General features: G+C 42.1%; 2 protein-coding genes across 4 annotated transcripts in view; both read left to right on the top strand.

The window, feature by feature from the left end:
• Positions 1-7,993, top strand: part of mast1a (microtubule associated serine/threonine kinase 1a) — a 72,834-nt gene extending 64,841 nt beyond the window's left edge. For all 3 annotated transcript variants that reach the window (XM_051383733.1, XM_051383732.1, XM_051383734.1), the window contains 7 exons: positions 12-256; positions 540-794; positions 901-1,133; positions 1,331-1,453; positions 1,756-1,892; positions 2,613-2,800; positions 3,120-7,993. In XM_051383733.1, the coding sequence (XP_051239693.1) occupies positions 12-256; positions 540-794; positions 901-1,133; positions 1,331-1,453; positions 1,756-1,892; positions 2,613-2,800; positions 3,120-4,837 (2,899 nt within the window). In that variant the 3' untranslated portion in view covers positions 4,838-7,993. The remainder of the gene's footprint in view (positions 1-11; positions 257-539; positions 795-900; positions 1,134-1,330; positions 1,454-1,755; positions 1,893-2,612; positions 2,801-3,119) is intronic.
• Positions 7,994-9,122: 1,129 nt separating this feature from the next.
• On the top strand, positions 9,123-17,851 carry atg4da (autophagy related 4D, cysteine peptidase a). Its single transcript, XM_051384378.1, has 11 exons — positions 9,123-9,463; positions 11,132-11,399; positions 11,500-11,583; positions 11,822-11,995; positions 12,679-13,030; positions 13,129-13,193; positions 13,329-13,480; positions 13,611-13,689; positions 15,097-15,173; positions 15,326-15,445; positions 16,453-17,851. Exons 2-11 carry the CDS (start codon positions 11,183-11,185, stop codon positions 16,630-16,632), a joined length of 1,500 nt encoding a protein of 499 aa, XP_051240338.1. The 5' UTR covers positions 9,123-9,463; positions 11,132-11,182; the 3' UTR covers positions 16,633-17,851.
• Positions 17,852-18,397: the final 546 nt, after the last annotated feature.

The raw sequence follows: 18,397 nt of genomic DNA, 5'->3' as shown, positions 1-18,397 counted from the left end.
TCCTCTTGCAGGAAGCGCCTGTCTTGTTCAGAGTCCCTCTACATGGAGGGGGATGCCAGCCCTCCCCTTGGTGCTCGCCGACGCTTCTCAGCACTGATGGATACACATCGTTTTGCCTCACCCCTAGACGGTGAGCCAGACTTCCTGTCCCGCCAGGTGCCCATCAAGGTCCGTGGAACCTCCCTGGATGGGACCAGCGTCCCCTCACCAAGCCTCCTGGAGCAGAGGAACAGTCTGAAGGAGATCAATGGAGCAGGTGTGTTAGCAGGGGGAACTGTCTGAGGTAGTGAGGTTGTGAGGGTAGAGAGGAAAGGAGAGGGAATCTGTGAGCGGGCAACAGGCAAAGTGATAAAGAATAAATCAGACAGAAAGCAGTGGTTTGACAGCGGAGGAGGTGAAAAGGCAACCTGTAATAACTTATTAGATGGCTGCTGCTAACTGAGTGGGCTGCTGGACAGTTCTTAACCCTGCTATTTCCACCTCTAAATGCTGCTTTAAACTTAAATAACTATAATTTCCACCTGACTATATCCTCACAGACAAATCCCCTAGACATGGAGAGACACCGGGAGTTGCCACGGCCATCACCACATTATCCCCAGGTCCTGCAGCAACCGGTCGTGACATGATGACTCCTCTGTATGACCCTCTGGGACCCCGGGCCACCAATGACCTTGTCCTCCGCAGGGCGCGGCATCAGCAGTTGTCTGATGGAGAGAAACGCAACTCCAGACCTGGAAACAAAGTCACCAAGTCAGCCTCTGCCACAGCCCTGTCTGTCATCATACCATCAGGTGAGAGGCACAAGGAAAGAATAGAATGAAATCCTTTTGAAAATATGAATTTGTGGTATATCAATAAAGTAACTAATTTCTTACCTTACTCCTTGCGTGCCTCCAGTGGAGCAGCATGGCGGCTTCTCTCCGCTGGCCAGTCCCATGTCTCCCCACTCTATCTCCTCCAACCCCTCGTCCCGTGACTCTTCACCCAGCAGAGACTTCTGCCCAGCAGTCAGCGTGCTGCGCTCTCCCATCACCATCCATCGCTCTGGAAAGAAGTACGGCTTTACTCTCAGGGCTATCAGGGTCTACATTGGAGACAGTGATATCTACAGCGTGCATCACATTGTTTGGGTGAGAAACCTTTAGTTTGGAGATGTTTTGCACTGGGGCTGGAACTAAAGCTTGTGCTGTGACTTTTGAGTGTGTATTTTTAAAGCCAGGCATTAAACAGGGACCAGTGAATTAAAGAAAGTGCAAAAGAAGATGAAATTTCAGCAATATCTGAAACTGTTGAAGAGTTGATGATTGATGAATTGATGCATTGGCAGCACGTGGAGGATGGTGGCCCCGCCCAGGAAGCTGGCCTGTGTGCCGGTGACCTCATCACCCACGTCAACGGGGAGCCTGTCCATGGTTTGGTCCACACTGAAGTGGTAGAGCTTATCCTCAAGGTAGGCAGCAGTAGGTTTATTCATTCTCAATTTTACTGTGTATTGGTAATATCAATATGTCTGCGTTTTCTATTTCTTAGTCCATTTAGTTGTCTATTTATAAGTTGTTTTAAGAGAAGGCCATTCATGTACCATTCATGAAGTGCTTGCAGCTCCCATGTAGTTTAGTTACACTTTAATTATTTCAAATACACATTAAATTTGCTAAAGTGAAAAGTTGGTTTTGTTGGTCAGTTATTGTAGGTGACTGGATAATTGTAAGCATTAGTGTAGAAATCATTTAATGTCATTGATCTGTGCAGAGTGGAAACAAGGTGACAGTGACAACCACACCTTTTGAGAACACCTCCATTAAAGTGGGTCCCGCCCGCAAGGCCAGCTACAAGTGTAAGATGGCCAGACGAAACAAGAGGACCATGGGCAAGGACAGCCAAGACAGGTAGGATCTTACACACCTACACCACTGCAGTGTTACTGATGTCTTAGATGATGTCTTGTCTCACAAGCTGAAGTATAATACAATAGTAAAGGAGTTTGTCGGTTTTCTCTTACATGCAGTGTAACTTCCTCTGTGTTTATCTGGTGATACGAGAGGCAGTGGTTTTGCACATTTTAGCCCATTAATTACAAATACTGAATACTTTACATTGCTGTTGAGGATATCATAGTTTTAAGGTTACTTTGATGTATTCCAAACATCAGTTTCCAATCCTTTCTTTTTTCAGTTATCAGTGATGTTGCAAGTAAACATTTGACACTTGAGACTGGGCACACCAAAGTTTTAATGCTGCTGGATCTGATTCTCCAACTGCACAGCTCATGAATTTCATGCTTTTTGGTAGTTGACTCTGAAATATCAGATGTTTCCGTGACCTTGAATGCGACAACAAGAAAAGTTTTCAAAACTTTTACAAAAAATAAAATAAAAACTGTTTCAAAAAAGTCCACTGTGATGGATTATTTGATTGTCATTGTAACCAGACAAAACATAACATGCAAAAAACAATGCGTAAAATTATTTAAATGAAAATTATTGGTGTGCTTTTGAAAATGGTAAAAATGTAAAGACAAGTTGATTAACACATTAATGTATATTATATCTGTGTGTGTTAAATCTTACTTTTACATCCTGTCTCTTCTTTTTCTGTCTATCCTGCAGTAAGAAGCGTAACTCATTGTTCCGTAAGATCACAAAGCAGTCCAATCTGCTGCACACCAGCCGAAGCTTGTCCTCTTTGAATCGCTCTCTGTCCTCCAGTGAGAGTCTCCCTGGCTCACCAACTCACAGCTTGTCTGCCCGGTCCCCGACTCAGGGCTACCGCTCCACCCCTGAGCCCTCATACCTGGGTAGGACACTGGAAATAAACAATGCACATATGCAACACATGCACAAGAGTTAAAATAGAAATGGTCTGAGATCAGTTCACATTAGAAATATTTTCCTTTTTAAAGAGCGTACAGAAACAACAAGATATATTTTTAGAAGAGAGAACTGGGAGATACTTCCAAAACATGGCGTATGGTCTGGATAGTGAGCTTTTAAGGCCAGAAATGGTACTAGCCTTAAAAGCCAATAGTCACTTTACTTTTAAATCTAAAGTGTGCCTTTTCCATCAGGGATTCTTTATATCTTAATTGATATTTTCTGCTGTGTGTGTTCCTTTAGGAGCTTCCTCCCAGAGCAGCTCTCCAGCCTCCAGCACTCCAAACTCCCCTGCTCCATCTCAGCACATGAGGCCCAGCTCCCTGCACGGCCTCTCCCCTAAACTCCACCGTCAGTATCGCTCTGCCCGTTGTAAATCTGCTGGTAACATCCCCCTGTCCCCGCTGGCCCACACACCCTCCCCTACCCAGTCTTCCCCGCCACCCTTGCCAGGACACACAGTGGGAAGCTCCAACACCACCCAGTCCTTCCCTGCCAAGCTCCACTCCTCACCGCCAGTAGTCCGTCCCAGGCCCAAGAGTGCGGAACCCCCTCGATCGCCTCTTCTCAAACGGGTGCAGTCAGCAGAGAAGCTGGGCTCGCCTCTGACCCAGTCCAGCTCTACCGGAGGACTGGGGGGTCCGCTGAGGAAGCACAGCCTGGAGGTGCAGCACTCTGAGTACCGTAAGGATGCCTTCCTCTGTGAGCTCGGGCTCCAGAGCCTGCTGGAGACAGAAGGTGAAAATTTGCCTCCTAATCCTCCACCCCTGCCCTCATCCTCAACCAACCCAGAGACCGGGGTCCTGAAGCCTGTGAGGAGACTAGGGAGACAAGAGTCACCACTTAGCAGGGAAACACTGCTGGCCGGGAGGGAGAGGGAAGAGAGGGAAAGAGGAAGGGAGAGGGAGAAAGACAGGGAGACTGATACCACGGCAGTCCTGGAGAGATTGAGTCGGGTTGGAGCAACATTATCCCAGTCATCCTTAACAAGAAAACCCCATACAGGTGAGCAGCCCTTGAGCTCGCAAGCTGGCCCGAGCTCCAGACTAAGTTCAGAAACCACTAAAACTACAACTCCTAGCACCCCTACAAAAACAACAGGAAGTCTAATTGGCCAGAAGGGGCCTGAAAAGAGTCCGGCAGACTTAACTCCGAAACAGGAAGACCACAAGGCACCCAAAGGTATGTTATCTAATAGTAAAGAACCCCGGGAGCAACTAGGGGGCAGAACTGAACCAAAGCAGGAAGGAAACAACAAGAGCAGGCCTGGTTTACCTGGGGCTGCCTTCACCAAGAGCTCTGCTTCTACTCCTGATAAATCCATCGGCATCCACGCGACAGTGACAGCAGGTCCTCTGAGCATTAATAAAACCTTTAAACCATCAGGTATGGGGGACAGCCTGAGGAAGGCTGGAGCAGAGAGCAGTGACTCGAGGACTCAAGATCTCGGCTCCAAAAGCCCCAAACTTCCAGCTCGCGTTCTTGCTCCCGTCGTGCCCCCACATGGGCAGCCGCTCTCGCTGGGCAAGGTGAGGCAAGGACTTGGGTCTGTCAACTGCTACCGGGGAACCCTTGACTGGGAGGACAAATGTCGCCTTGAGGTTGTGGAGGAACATTCGCCTTCCCCCTCTCCCTCCCCAACTGCTGTCACCCCCTCCCTCTGTGGACCTTCGCTCTGTAAGTCGCGGCCTGTCTCCCCCGGCGAAAAGACGAGCTTCGTCAGCCAGCTGACCACCGTGGCCAAGAACGTCCTCGGGCCAATCAAGCTTGGCTCCCAGGAGGGGGCCAAGAGCAAAGACCAGCAGACTAAGGCAGCGGAGGAGAAACAGGGAGGCACAGCAGGAAAGTCTGACACTCCTGCTGGAGGTCGAGTGATTGTTGGGGCTGCAGTCGTGACCCAAAGTCCTGCTGCTTCACCACTGGAGAAGGCTGCAACAGGTAGCAGCCAGCCGAAAATGTGACCCCATGGGGTCCCTAAATGGGACTTTAGTAGAAAAAAAGAGATGCCTTTTTTGGAAGAACAATGCAACAGAAGTCAAGCACTTAAAAACATGTACATTCCAGTTTCAGAGTATATGAAATGTTATTTATTGATTCCAATCATTGACTGATTCTAACTTTAAACCAGGAGTAAAATAATCTACTGTAAAGGTGCATTATCTGTTGATTTTCTATTATAAAGTATTTAATAAGAAGACTTAATGTAATGTGGAACACTTTATCAGATGTATATGTGTGTGGGTCTATGTGAACGCATGTCACATGGTTTGTACTTTACATGTATTATAGATACAAGAAGGTCAAAAAGTGCTTTACCGATCAAAACATGCTGAATACTGTGAATACCAAATCCAGTCACTCCTTTCTTCTTTTACTGCTTATATCAAACAAGACAATGAAACGAGGAGGAACCAAGGCACAGTCGGTCAAATTGTAATATTTGCATCAAACAACACGAATGACACACAGCCTCAGTTTGGCTACGGTGGGTAAAGTGAGCAACAAGATGATTAAGCTCATTTCTTCTTCATCCAGCAGTTTACTGAGCTGATGTGCACAGTCAGACAAAGCCAAAGCAGGCACTCTGTCAGTGGATGTCACATCAAGCACGGTTCAGCTCTGTCTGTCACAGGGGATTGTGTGTGTGTGTGTGTGTGTGTGTGTGTGTGTGTGTGTGTCTGTGTGAGAAACCACCTTGGGTCTATTTCTGGTGGTTCTTGAAGGCTGTGTCCTGCTGCAAAGGAAAGCGAGGTTGACAGAGCTCAGGCTCAGCGCTTATCTCCCCTTCGCAGGAGGGCTACCACAGCCCTTTCTCCCTCTGCCTCAGACTGCAGCCTACACACACACACACACACACACACACACACACACACAGAGAGAGACAGAGACACATGCACAAACACGTGAACACACGCTTACACAGGAGGCAGCAGTGTCAGCAGCTGATTTTCATGCATTTAAATCCATACGCCTGTGGCCCCTGAATTTAAGTGTGTTTGCGAGTGAGTGAGTTAAGAAGTGTGTAAGTGTGTGTGTGTGTGTGTGTGTGTGTGTGTGTGTGTGTGTGTGTGTTTTCAAGGGGTAATTACACTCAGCACGGTTGACTCAGCAAGGGTCATGACAGAAACCAAACTGGAAATAAACAGACAGCAGCTGGGATCCAGTAACAGTTCTCAACACTCTGCTACTTTAATAACAATAATCACACAGACATAGTGATGATTACTTATGTGGATGTAAAAGATAATTATAAGCACATATACAGTGAACCCATGTGTTGTTTTGAGCCAAAACAGGCAGTCATGGATGTAGCATACTGTATTTTGTTAAAGGGCTCTATAGCTAAACTAGGGTTTGTGGATATGGGCATGGTACAGTATATCACAATGAACCTTTTACTTTAAAAAATAAGGTTATCTACAGTGTAATCAGAATGGCTGTGTTGATACATTAGGTAGGCTACTACAAGCTAGGTAGTCGAGATTGATTAATGTAATGCTCACATTTGTCTATGTAACATACTGATAAAGGTGTTTGAATCAATAATCTCAGCGCCAGAGTGCTGAGAAGGATAAAATGCTCACAGGAAAAACAACTTTCTCTTCTCCCACTTGTTGTCTTATTCATCTCTTTAGTAGTTAATTCTCAGTAACTATCCAGTGTACATAATCTTATGCAAACCATTTACAGCTGTATGTGAGGACGGCTGTCACTTTACTGCTACTAGCTGATGTACTGATTTGGGGTGGAGAGTAAGGTTTTGACGATTTAATCCAGTTTTGAATTGATGCGTTGTTAAATATCACTTTCTGATAGCGATTTGATTAGAATGACTTTGATTCCCCATCAAATGTAAACTGATTCAACCAACAACAGCAACTTCACAACGAGGCAGAAGTTCAAAGACTGACATTTATTTTCTAGTCTCAAACAACGGTGGCTCAGTCTGGGCAACAGTTTTGACTTGCTAAATGTTCAAGTTTGTTCTGTTAGTTCTGTTTTCCGAGAGGCTCTCAGTGTAATGCTGGCAGCATTGTTTTGGTTTTGTCTGTATGAAGACAACAAAACAATGTGCTGAAAATGGCTTTAAGATATGTCGAGCTACAAAGTGGGAAGTTGATGTGTGTGGTATTGGCAGTATACAATTACATAACCTGTCATTAGTATAGCTTAAAAATATTTCTTAATTAATTTTTAGTTCAATATAAATTGATTTTTATGTATTTAAAGGATTCAGTTAGTAATCCACCCCTGAATCCAACAGTGTTTGAAGGTGCAGCACATGCATCAACTGGTGAGGTTTTTATTTGGCGTTGTACTCTTCTGCCCTCCAGTGGTTCAAAGCAGCCACTGTTAAAGATGTTTCCATAAAATGTTCATTAATAACGAGTTGGAGTGAGAGCTTCTGTTATTAATTAAGCCAAGACCACCAGAATACTGCAGAATGGATGTTATTAGCCATAGGGTTACTGAATATGCATTTACGTTTCTAATGACAAAATGTTTGCAGTAATTATCAAATGAACACTTGAAACATGAATTTGTTCCTTTTCTGTTGCTGTTCTTCACGTGACTGTTAATTATATCTTCTGGAATAGGGATTAACATTTTTAAATATACTGTCTTATATACTCTACTGATAGGGAGGAGTTCTTTTATATCTTGATGTAATAAATGAGTCGTCAGGTCAGCTCTGATCACCTGATTAAGAAAACTAACTGTAATGTAAACTTATACAGCTATTATGCTCACTTTCAGGCCTTTTCCCAATCAGTGGTGTCTATACTAGTGTTACATGTTTGAGAATTTCTTCTTTTTTTGTGATTGACAGAGAGAGTAGTATAAATGCACTTTATTTGGGGAAAAAAAAATCTTAATTTGCTGGTATTGTTTGTAAGTTACTTTGAAGAAAAAGTAAATATACTGTATACAAATATGGATTCTACAAATGAACACAAAAGTCCAAGTATAAAAACATTCCACGTTTCTCTGTTCACTGAAAGTGTATTTATTTGTACCATGGGGCATTTTTGTTTGTGATAGATGTGATTCAAATGCAGACACCTGAAGTGCAGTATGTGGAATAAAATTCTGAGATTTGTTCCAAAACATGACAACTCTGACTGTTTTTTTTATTTTTTACTATAATCTCTGATAAAAGTCCTGCAACAGACAGATAACCCTGTTTTTATCTTGTCACGGTACACACATATTTGTTATAGCAGCTGTAACTAACATTGACGTAGTGGCTGTACTCCATTAAGCTTTTTCTCTTTCAGGACTGTGTTATTGTTTATTCTTGCTCAGGGTCAGATCTACAAGAATATTCTTGGTGTGGCCAAAGGTTGGCATGGAGACTTTAAATGATGGCTGAAATAATGCTGCTTTAATTGCAAACAATCACATATATGCATATTTGCTTGGAAAACTCTCAAATGAAGATATTTGAACTGAAAAACAGTATATTATTGTGGCACGTTAGAAAAGCAGTGAATAGAAATATGTAAGGATGCCATTAGAAATCGATACATTTTATTTTTAAAATTAAAGTGTTGGGTTTGACATCAAACCGGGGCGTAAGTAGAAACATTATTTGTTGCTGCACTGCCATAATTGCTGTAATGAAGTCATCATGAATGTTATTAGTAGCACCTGCGCTTTTCCTACTGTGACATGTCCGGCTTAGAAAAAGAAAGACAATTTTTTTAAACAGAGAAGAAAGGGAAAAAATGTGAACGAAAACCCAAAACATGAAAAATCTTTTGCTTTTGGCTCCACTTTTTAATAGCATGAGAGCCACCATGTCTCTGACGTGAAAAAAGTTTAGTAGGCCTAAGTGCTAACATCCTTTAGGTTACATAGGGGAACATAAAATTTATTTATTTAATTGTTTTACTTTCTTTTTTTTAGTCCCCTCTTACTGAGACAAAATGTAATCTGTGAAAAGGTCTACTGAGGGGTTGAATTTAAGAATTTGTATTTAACATTTATTTAAAATATTAGATATATATAGCACCTGTCACTCTAAATCATTCAAACATACAAATGCACAATAAAGTGTGTCCTGCTTACTAACATGTGTTATGTAGCCTAGGTTACATATTGCATAACTCTATGATCGCTGTAGTCGATGTCAGCCAATCGCAGAGAGCCGAGGTCTATTATTCGGACGTTATCCAATCAGCGTTGTCGGAGTGATTGCTTCAACCAATTGCGTTGCGTCAGGAAAGGACAACAGGAAGTAAATGCCCTTCTCTGCTGTCAAAGGGAGATGTTAAAGCGGTCGGGGAAGCAAAACCCTGCCATGTACTGGATTATCCTGCCAACTAGTCTGTAGGAATAAGCTCGTTTGATGAATGGAGGAGCCCGGAGCACACTGACAGCGGCTGTGGTGAAAGCTCGTTAACGTTAGATAGTGATATATTATAGCTAACGCCGGGAGCTAGCGTCTGAAATGCTATAGACAGCTAGCTTCAGCAAACTAGTAGACTGAGGACAGCAGTCGTGGGTGAAAAGAGGGGAAAAAAACTCTGAAATGATTCAACCTACTACAAAGTACCGACCAGCTTAACCGGCTTTTACAGCAGGTACGTAGTCGTTAGCTAGTCAGGCTTTAATTTGAGGTGAATTAGCTGTTTTAAAGGAGGACGGGCTGCGGCAGACAACCGGTTATTATGCTCGCGTTTTGTTTCAGAAGAAAAATATCTGCTGCACTGACGTCGTGAGACCAGGCGAATGCATTAAAAACGACTGTACGGATGCTGGCCGTAAAGTCTGGTGATTTATTTTGCGGTCCTGAGACATATTCATGAAGAAAACGACACATTACGTGTGTCGTGACAGACGTGTTTCTGTCCTGCAGTGAGTAATTGACAGCTTGATTTACAGTAGAGGATGATGACAGCCACCATAATCAGATGACTTTCACAGACGCTCAAAAAGCCCGACATACCGGTTGTCAAATGCTAATCACATGATGTTGTTTTTTTTTTTTTCACAGAAATGTTCCCATCAGTGCAATCAGTGACTACACATTGTGCGACTGTTCCCTATTGAAACTGCTAATCATCAGTTTCAGGGCAAGGTGGAAAAGTCACTGGTGCTTTCCCTTTGTGCTGTGTGCATTGTGAAATCAGTAGTTGAAGATGGATGACTTACGTTTGCGCTGACAATGTTGTATATATACTTTTTCAGGAAGTGAGGACTTGCTTTTGGCTTAGCGGCTGGTTGGGTTTCTTTCACAGTGCAATAAAACCATGTGATTGTAAGAGTATGAAACTTCAGACATAGTTGTGATTACTAGCCTTTCAGGCTCTTCCAACTAGGCCTGCACGTGACAATTATTTTCATTTTTCCAGGATGTAAGCTGACTCATTTAAATGTTTTTTGTGTGAGTCCAAAACTCAGATAATCAATTAGGTTTGACAAACTACTATTTCCAATATCAAGAATCAACTTTCATGCTCATTATAATTCGGTTACTCTCATATAAACAACAGAAAATGTCAAACATTGAGTCAGTCTAATATTTGATTATTTATCTTTTTGATTCATTGTTTAAGCTCTGCTGTCTCACGGTCTTCTTCAGCAGGAGGAGCTTACTCAGTTGTCTTGAGATTTGATGGTTTTGGGTAGTATGCACTTCTACTAAAATCACACAGCCAAGAAACCAACATCTCCTTAAGTTAATCTATAACATCAGCCTTTAACTTGGTTAGTCATGATCTCACTAATAGCTTTAGAAAAAGTGCAAACAATAATGTAGTAGATCAATGAATCTTAACTCAACCAAATACATGATCTTGAGCTTATTTAAAGCTGTTTGCCTTTTGGTGTGCGTGGTATTTGACAACATACACAGAGTTGCTCTAAAACAACACCATCTAATACCGAGCTTGCTGAAGGAGCCACTTGACCATTGCAAGTCAAGTCGGTTTTATCTGTCTCGACCAAAATAAAAAAAATTCCTCAGAGGGGTTGACACTTTCTGTCTATAGACCCCGGATTCAGATCCACAGAATCTTTTAACAGGGAGAAAAAGGAAGAAATGCATCACTTCCAGGATGGACAGACGTGCAATATATACTTCATACAGAGGATTAAAGTGTCAATTGTAATATTAAGTGTAATAAGTTAAAAGAGTTTTGTTTCAGGATAAGTGTAAACAACTAAGTGTTTGAAGTGATCAATGTGAACTCACGTCAGCAGTCAATCATTTATCTTATCTCTTACTGTCTTCTCTTCCCCTCCGTCAGTTCTGTGTTGCAATGAGGAACACCAGAGTCAAGCTCTGAGGGCTCAGAGGCATGAACACAGTTTCCCCCAGCGCAGCACAGTACGTAGGGGGAGTGATGCAGGAAGAGCTGGTGGAGAACCGGAGGCAGCAGCCCCTGGAGCGGCAGGGCAGCTTTGGACTCAGGTCACCACAGACACCAGATCCCAGCAGAGAGGCAACCGGAGAGCCTGATGAGATGGACAAACTGAAAGCCAAACTGATGTCAGCATGGAACAACGTCAAATATGGTATGTTGTAAAATGACAAACTTGATATATATATATCTATATCAGCCTTCTGTAATGGCTACATTGCCAACTTCCACTTTCCCTGCTTCTCTTTCTGTAGGTTGGACTGTTAAGTCTAAAACCTCCTTCAACAAGATATCGCCAGTCACTGTCCTGGGACACTCCTATCTGCTCAACAGTGAAGGTAAGCTCTAAATACACACATTAAGAATCTCAAGGTTAATCCCTTTCCCATCAAAGGTACAGTAGACAAAAAGCCCCCCACATACAGACATGCAAACAGATCTTTCTCCTGTCAGATAAACAAAAGATGAAACACAGAAACAGTTGTTTGTTTTGAAGCAACACAGTATAAGTGAGTTCTCCCTCACAAGCTCTTTCATTTCCTCTGTCTCCCCCTCCACCCCTTCGCCTCCTCTCAGACGAAGTGGAGCGGTTTCGTCTGGCTTTCGTGTCCAGGATTTGGCTGACCTACAGGAGGGAGTTCCCTCAGCTGGAGGGCTCCACTTGGACCACAGACTGCGGCTGGGGCTGTATGCTGCGCAGTGGGCAGATGCTGCTGGCACAGGGGCTTCTGGTCCATTTGATGCCCAGAGGTTTGTCTCATACCCACAGAAAATATCAGTTTTTATCTAAGGAGCACTCTGTCAGCCAGTTGGGACCTTTTTAAAAGGCTGGTTGGTCTTATTTTTCCTATTCAGTGAAACAGATTTATTATATATTCCATTATACATTCAGTCTGCACAATACGAATACCCCTTTTAGATTGAACAGATATAATTGAATAAGTTGTCTTGTGACGGATAATCTGACAGATCTGACCTATTTTTTTTTTTTAAACATTTACATTCAGTGCAACAACACTATACAAGACCTCTATTTATCTTTCTTCTTGTCTAATTCATGTCTTCTTCTTCCCACTTTTTATATCTCTCCTGCAAGATTTAATTTAATGTCACTCAGTTTTTTCTGCTCTTCTCTCTCCTTTTGTCCTTTTTTAGTCACACTTTTTTAAAGCCTATCTTATCCTGTGTTATTTCTGTTTCTTTTCTTTGCATACAGCATTTGTCTGTCTCATGGCTCCTTGTTTGCTGCTCTGTCCCATTCTGTCTTTTTATAACATTTTTTCATTGTGTGTCCATGCTAATGAGTATGGCATTTAAAAGATGTCTTCCCTCTGATTGTTTGAATCTAAAGACTGAAGGAATTCAATACACTCCCCAGATCTTCAGCGTGGCTGTACTTGATTGATAAGTTCAACTCTTTCTGTATTCTCTAGATTGGGCGTGGCCAGATGTTCAGCAGCTAACCGATGTGGACTTTGAGGTGTTCAGACCACGTTCCCCAGCCCGGGCTGGAGGGGTCCCAATCCCATCCTTTGCCACGCCGCGAGGAACCAACACCCCTGAAAAGTCCCTGCCAAGTGATCAGGTGCCCAAATGCAGCCAGAAAAAGAGACCCGAGTCTGTGAGGGACAGCCAGGTAGAGCCCGTCCACCACAGGCTGGTCACCTGGTTCGGTGATCAGCCTCCAGCACCTTTTGGGATTCACCAGCTGGTGGAAATCAGCAAAAGTTCAGGGAAGAAGGCTGGTGACTGGTATGGCCCCTCTATAGTGGCACACATACTACGGTAAGGGGATTGGAAGAGGCATTGTCTTTACAAGCAAGGCTTTACACAGTTGACACACTAAAGCTTTGACTGGAGTATTTTTTATTTTTTTTCCTCAGGAAAGCGGTAGCCAAAACATCTGTGGTCCACAACCTGGTTGTGTATGTGGCTCAGGATTGTACAGGTGAGCATTTACTCCTTGTGAGAGTTCAGAGGTATTAGTTTATTGCTTTCTGTTTCTCCTTCTGAAATATGTCACATGAAAAATATTTGTATGCATACTATTTTTTTTTCTCATCGTGTTTTCTGTGCACTGCAGTGTACAAAGAGGATGTGGTGCGTCTATGTGACCTGTCACTAAGCCAGACCCCCCCTGATCCGTCCAACCAAGCCTGGAAGTCTGTCATCATACTGGTGCCTGTACGGCTGGGAGGGGAGGCCCTCAACCCGTCCTACATTGAATGTGTCAAGGTCTGAATATTGCCAATTATCCATCGACCCCTCTGTGTTAAAGTCATGTTTCCTAAAGAATTGTGTTGCCTAACTTAAATTCTCGCTCAGATTTTTTAACTGAATTGAAAACATTTGTGTTCATTCCCAGAACATCCTAAAGCTGGATTGTTGTATCGGTATCATCGGAGGCAAACCGAAGCATTCACTTTACTTCATTGGCTTCCAAGGTGAGAACCAGAAGCAAAGGAATATAAAACAATATCCTCATTCAGAAAAAGGATCTGATGTTCTTTGGTTACAGCATACAAGAGCCAGGACTATAGAGCAGCCAGATATTTTGGCAATGTCTGCCTTCTATAATATTATCAAACCAAGGTATACTTGTGCTGAACATGTTGCACTCTAATCCCACCGCCTCCCTTTAATCTTGTCGCTCTCGTCTGTGTCATACTTGACTCTCTTGTCAAGGGTCTGTTAACTGACAACTGAGGCTAGGTAAACATCAGCAGAGAAACACTCCTGTGCTTACGGCAGTGTGATAATCACCTGTGGCTGCCGGGCTGAGTGGAGCTGAGGTGAACCAGTCTTTTTTGTGATAATCATTATAATGGCTCAAACAGAGTTAGAATTCTCCATTTCAACACCTCACTGACAGAACAGACAAGTTAAACCTTCAACGATCCTCTTCACAGACAGAAATGCATCACATGTACTGTTTTTCATATTTCTTTGCATGATCCCTCACTCCAGTTTAGTCAAATTAGAAGAGACCACTCTTCCTTTCTTTGATATATAGTGCTCTCTACTAGCAACAATCTTTAAATCTGTGATGTCTGTTACATGATAGTGATATCCAGTTAGCCTTTCCTAACCATTAGTTAAACTCACGACAAGTAGACAACATTTTACACCGCCAACCAAGTGACCGTAGTTTAAACATAGTAATACACTTAAGTTTCATGATATTCATAAACAACCGGGAGCTGAGGAAAATTTCCTTTCAGCTAATCTGCTACTCCTGTATATTTGTCCACCTCGGAGGTTCTTTTCTTAGTTTCTGTATATTTGCTAGAGCAGTTACTTCAGTGTGATACAGCAATAACAGTGCCAAGCACTCAATGCATGCCAATCTCCTAAAAATGTTTGCTCATTGTGGTGTGTTCACACAGTGCTTAAAAATGTCATAAAAAGCTGTCTTCTTCAAGGCTGAGAAAAATAAGTTGGAAGGAAAATGATTCCATGAAACTTGGCAACCAACAACCAACACTTCTCGAAATATACTTCTTGCTAATCATTGATTTCCTCTTACTGGAGCAATGATTCTGAAAATCATCAACAAAGACACACAATAGAAGAAGTGAAAATTGTTTTGGAAACCAAACCTTAACTATTTTTAAAGAGAGAAGTTTGTATATTTTATTACACTATATTTTTTATATTTTATTACAGTGATAGATTTTTGTTTGGGTCCCAGCATCCAATCCAAAAGGTCTAAGACTACGTCTATGGATAGGGGAAACAGCAAAATATGACTGAGCCATTTTTGTGTTTCTGGCCACCTGATCAGCAAGTAGCAGGTGGGGATTTTATGCTTTTATCGTTTAATTCCTTTACTTCTCCCCACTGTCTATTAGACGAGCAGCTGCTGTATCTGGACCCTCACTACTGCCAGCCTGTGGTGGATGTATCACAAGTCAACTTCTCACTTGAGGTCAGTTGCACTGTCTGGCTGTTTATCTCTTTTTCTCAAATCATATTGGACTTGGATCATGTGACTTTCACACTCTGACTGTAACAGATCATTAAAGATAAAGGTTGTTAACCTTTATTTTATGACCTCTGTCTGCTTCTGTCGCTCTCTAGTCGTTCCACTGTAGCTCTCCCAAAAAGATGCCCTTCAGCCGCATGGATCCCAGCTGCACCATCGGCTTTTATGCCAAGAACAAAAAGGACTTTGAGTCTCTATGTTCTGCTGTCAGTGAGGTGAGTTTTTAGACCCTCCTCCATCAACCTGACTCTAGATTTTAAAGCATTTAATGACAGAAAAGAACATACGATTTCAACTCCTACTTCATATTCTGTTAAATTATAGGATTGCAATTGTTCAATTCTGTCTTAAAACCATAGTCAGGTGCCTGTATAAACATTAAAACAGGTTTTGCTTGATGTAATCATTCCTCCTGTTTATACACTAGATCCCTTTCTTATGTGCCTCCAGTGTAAGTACATAGGACATATGCATGCTTAAGTTTATCTTAAGCTAATATGATGCTTGAGTTAGCCAAATCAATGGATTTCTTCATATTTGCTCTTAGTCTTACTATCCCTACACTGCAGCTCAGTAAGCAAATACTGTAACTGTAACTTTGGAAAATACCTTCTAGATTTAATTATCTTTCAGTTTCAGTCTGCCGAAGCCTCATGTTCAGTTCTTTTTTTAAAAAAGTTTTTCATAATAAACCTTTAAATAAATGTTTTTCACAGAACGAGAACAGTGGAATCACTTCTGCCTCATTTAATGGTCAGAATGAACAAGAGCAGTAGATAAACAAAGCAAAATTGTTTGTGTTCATATTAGTGTTACGCCACAGCCTAGAGGAAATTGAGGCACCACATCAAATCCCAAGAAGGAGTTAAAAGGATTACAGCCCTCTAAGTGTTTATTTCTCACAATTATGAAGAGACGTTTTGGCTCCAGGGTGGGCCAACAAAAAAATAAATAAACAAAAATAAATTTTTCTTACCCAAGTTTTTAACTCAAGAAGAGAAGACAGATTAATTGCAATGAAGCTCTGGTTTAATGGCTCACAAACTAAAGAAAAACTAAAAACTAAACTAAACTAAACTAAAGAACTAAAGTAGAAGTAAAAAAGACTTGCTTTGATAGATATTCATGCACTCTCTCAACATTTTCCCCGTTCAATCAGCCTTCTTGTCTTGTGAGTGCACTCCAGGACGGTTTATGTTACTGGGTTTTGTTGTCCTCTCAGGCCCTGTCATCTTCAAAGGAGAAGTACCCCATCTTTACCTTCGTAGAAGGCCAGAGTCAGGATTATGGACTTGAGGGTCACAGCAGCAATAACAGTGGACCTGCAGCCCACATTCTGCCCCCGGGCAAACTGGGCAGGAGCAACAACAGAAGAAACAGTGATGAGTTTGTCTTCTTGTAAGGAGGATGCTTTCTCATCTCTCACCTGTAGGGGGCACGAGAGGACACCTCATTTCCTTTCAAAGGGAAGGACTCCATTCTGTTGATGGTGCAGCTGCAAGGTGGACATGACGCTTCTGTGCTTTATCGCCTTCACTGATCAACGGAAATAAAAACTCTGTGGCTTCTGTCTTCACCTTTGTGTGGATGGGTATTATAAGCTAACAGGCATTAATGGGTGGCGGCTGGAGCAATATTTTACAAAGGCTAAATGGATCATGGCTAGAAATGTTTCAAGTACTTGAAGTGTTCTTGATTCACTTTTTCAGACACCTAAGAAGCCTCAAAGTTGAGAATGTGTAAGTAAAATCAAGCGCTTTAGAGTACTCCAGTTACACTCAACTACTGTGTTTTTGTCCTGCTATGAACTGGACACGCTGAAGGTGATGTGTGGTCTACATGATGATATTTTATTAATTCACAGGTCAGGTGGGGAGGGGGTTGCCTGATATTGTTCTAGACTTGTATTATATACCGTCTGCTGTACATCTCCTTTTTATTTTTCATTCCTTCCTATTTATCTAGTGTGTGTGTGTGTGTGTGTGTGTGTGTGTGTGTGTGTGTGTGTGTGTGTGTGTGTGTGTGTGTGTGTGTGTGTGTGTGTGTGTGTGTGTGTGTGTGTGTGTGTGTGTGTGTGGGGGGTTAGGGTATAGTTAATTTGTTGTGTCTTTAATAAGTGATGTATTTAGGAGTTTGTCACGTTGTGTTTCACAGAGGTTTCAAATTCTTCCAGGAGTGTCTTGAACACTGGTGTTGCAGTCTCCCACATTTCCCTATTATTCATAATTAAGCATATGAAACACTCCTAAAGAACTCTGCTGTTACAGTGCGCCTAGAGAGCTACACAAACTCCCAGGTTGGGGATAAACAGAAATGATCCCTTCAGTTAGAGACGGATGTGTTTTTCTAACCTCTAAACTGAGGCTTGTCACATGATGCAGGATTATAAAGTTATCTGGATACACTTGCAAAGTCAAACCAGGAACAGCTTTTTTTTAAAACGTGTGGTCAGGTTCTGGGTTTTACTTGGCAAACAGTCACAGTCAACAACTCTGGCCCATGTTGAATGGATCCTCAAGCTTCTGTTTTGTTTGTCTCTTTTTTACGTGAAGGCTACTACTGCAAGTTGCACTACTACTGTTATTAGGTTTGTTGTCCTGATTAAACTTCAAACACTGGAATCACATTCTACTTTGTGTTTTTTGAACTGTAAACTGTGCAGGACAAGCACTGACTGTTTGTTCTTATAGTCTGTTTATTATTTCTCAAAATGCAATATTCTTTTTCAAGACGTAAGTCCCTCAGAGGAAAGACTGTTTTTAACATCAGTTTGTTTTGCAGTTGATTCGAGTAGTAAATTGCGTGGTACTGGAAACAGTCTTGTTCAGGGTTGAGTTAGAGCGACTAAACTAAACTGTCTTGTGTTCTGGTTTCATGTTTGCTCACTTTGAACTCCACTTAGGATGTTAAATATATCTCCATCTTGCAGACACCTCCTCTTTGTCAGTGATGACCATTTGACTTTTTTATTATTAATCACAGCGGTGAGTGAATGTGATAAATCGAAGGGCGCTGTGGTAAATGACATCCAGTGGTTGAACATGGGTTTTCAAAGTTTTTGTTCTTCAAAAGTTTCTGAAAATTGCTTGGCATAAAACGTTTGCATAAATTTAAAGTCTCACCAAATGCACCAGAGTTTACGAGGACTTGATTCTCATGTGATGCAG

Source organism: Dicentrarchus labrax, unplaced genomic scaffold, assembly GCF_905237075.1.
Source record: "Dicentrarchus labrax unplaced genomic scaffold, dlabrax2021, whole genome shotgun sequence".
NCBI classification, from domain to species: Eukaryota; Metazoa; Chordata; class Actinopteri; family Moronidae; genus Dicentrarchus; species Dicentrarchus labrax.
This window is presented reverse-complemented; position numbering and strand designations above follow the sequence as displayed.

Excerpts from the sequence above, each read along its gene's own strand:
- atg4da (XM_051384378.1), top strand. The coding sequence starts at position 11,183 with ATGAACACAGTTTCCCCCAGCGCAGCACAGTACGTAGGGGGAGTGATG. Across the intron at positions 11,400-11,499 it reads ATGGAACAACGTCAAATATG|GTTGGACTGTTAAGTCTAAA; the intron begins GTATGTTGTAAA and ends CTCTTTCTGTAG. Across the intron at positions 13,031-13,128 it reads ATAGTGGCACACATACTACG|GAAAGCGGTAGCCAAAACAT; the intron begins GTAAGGGGATTG and ends TTTTTTCCTCAG.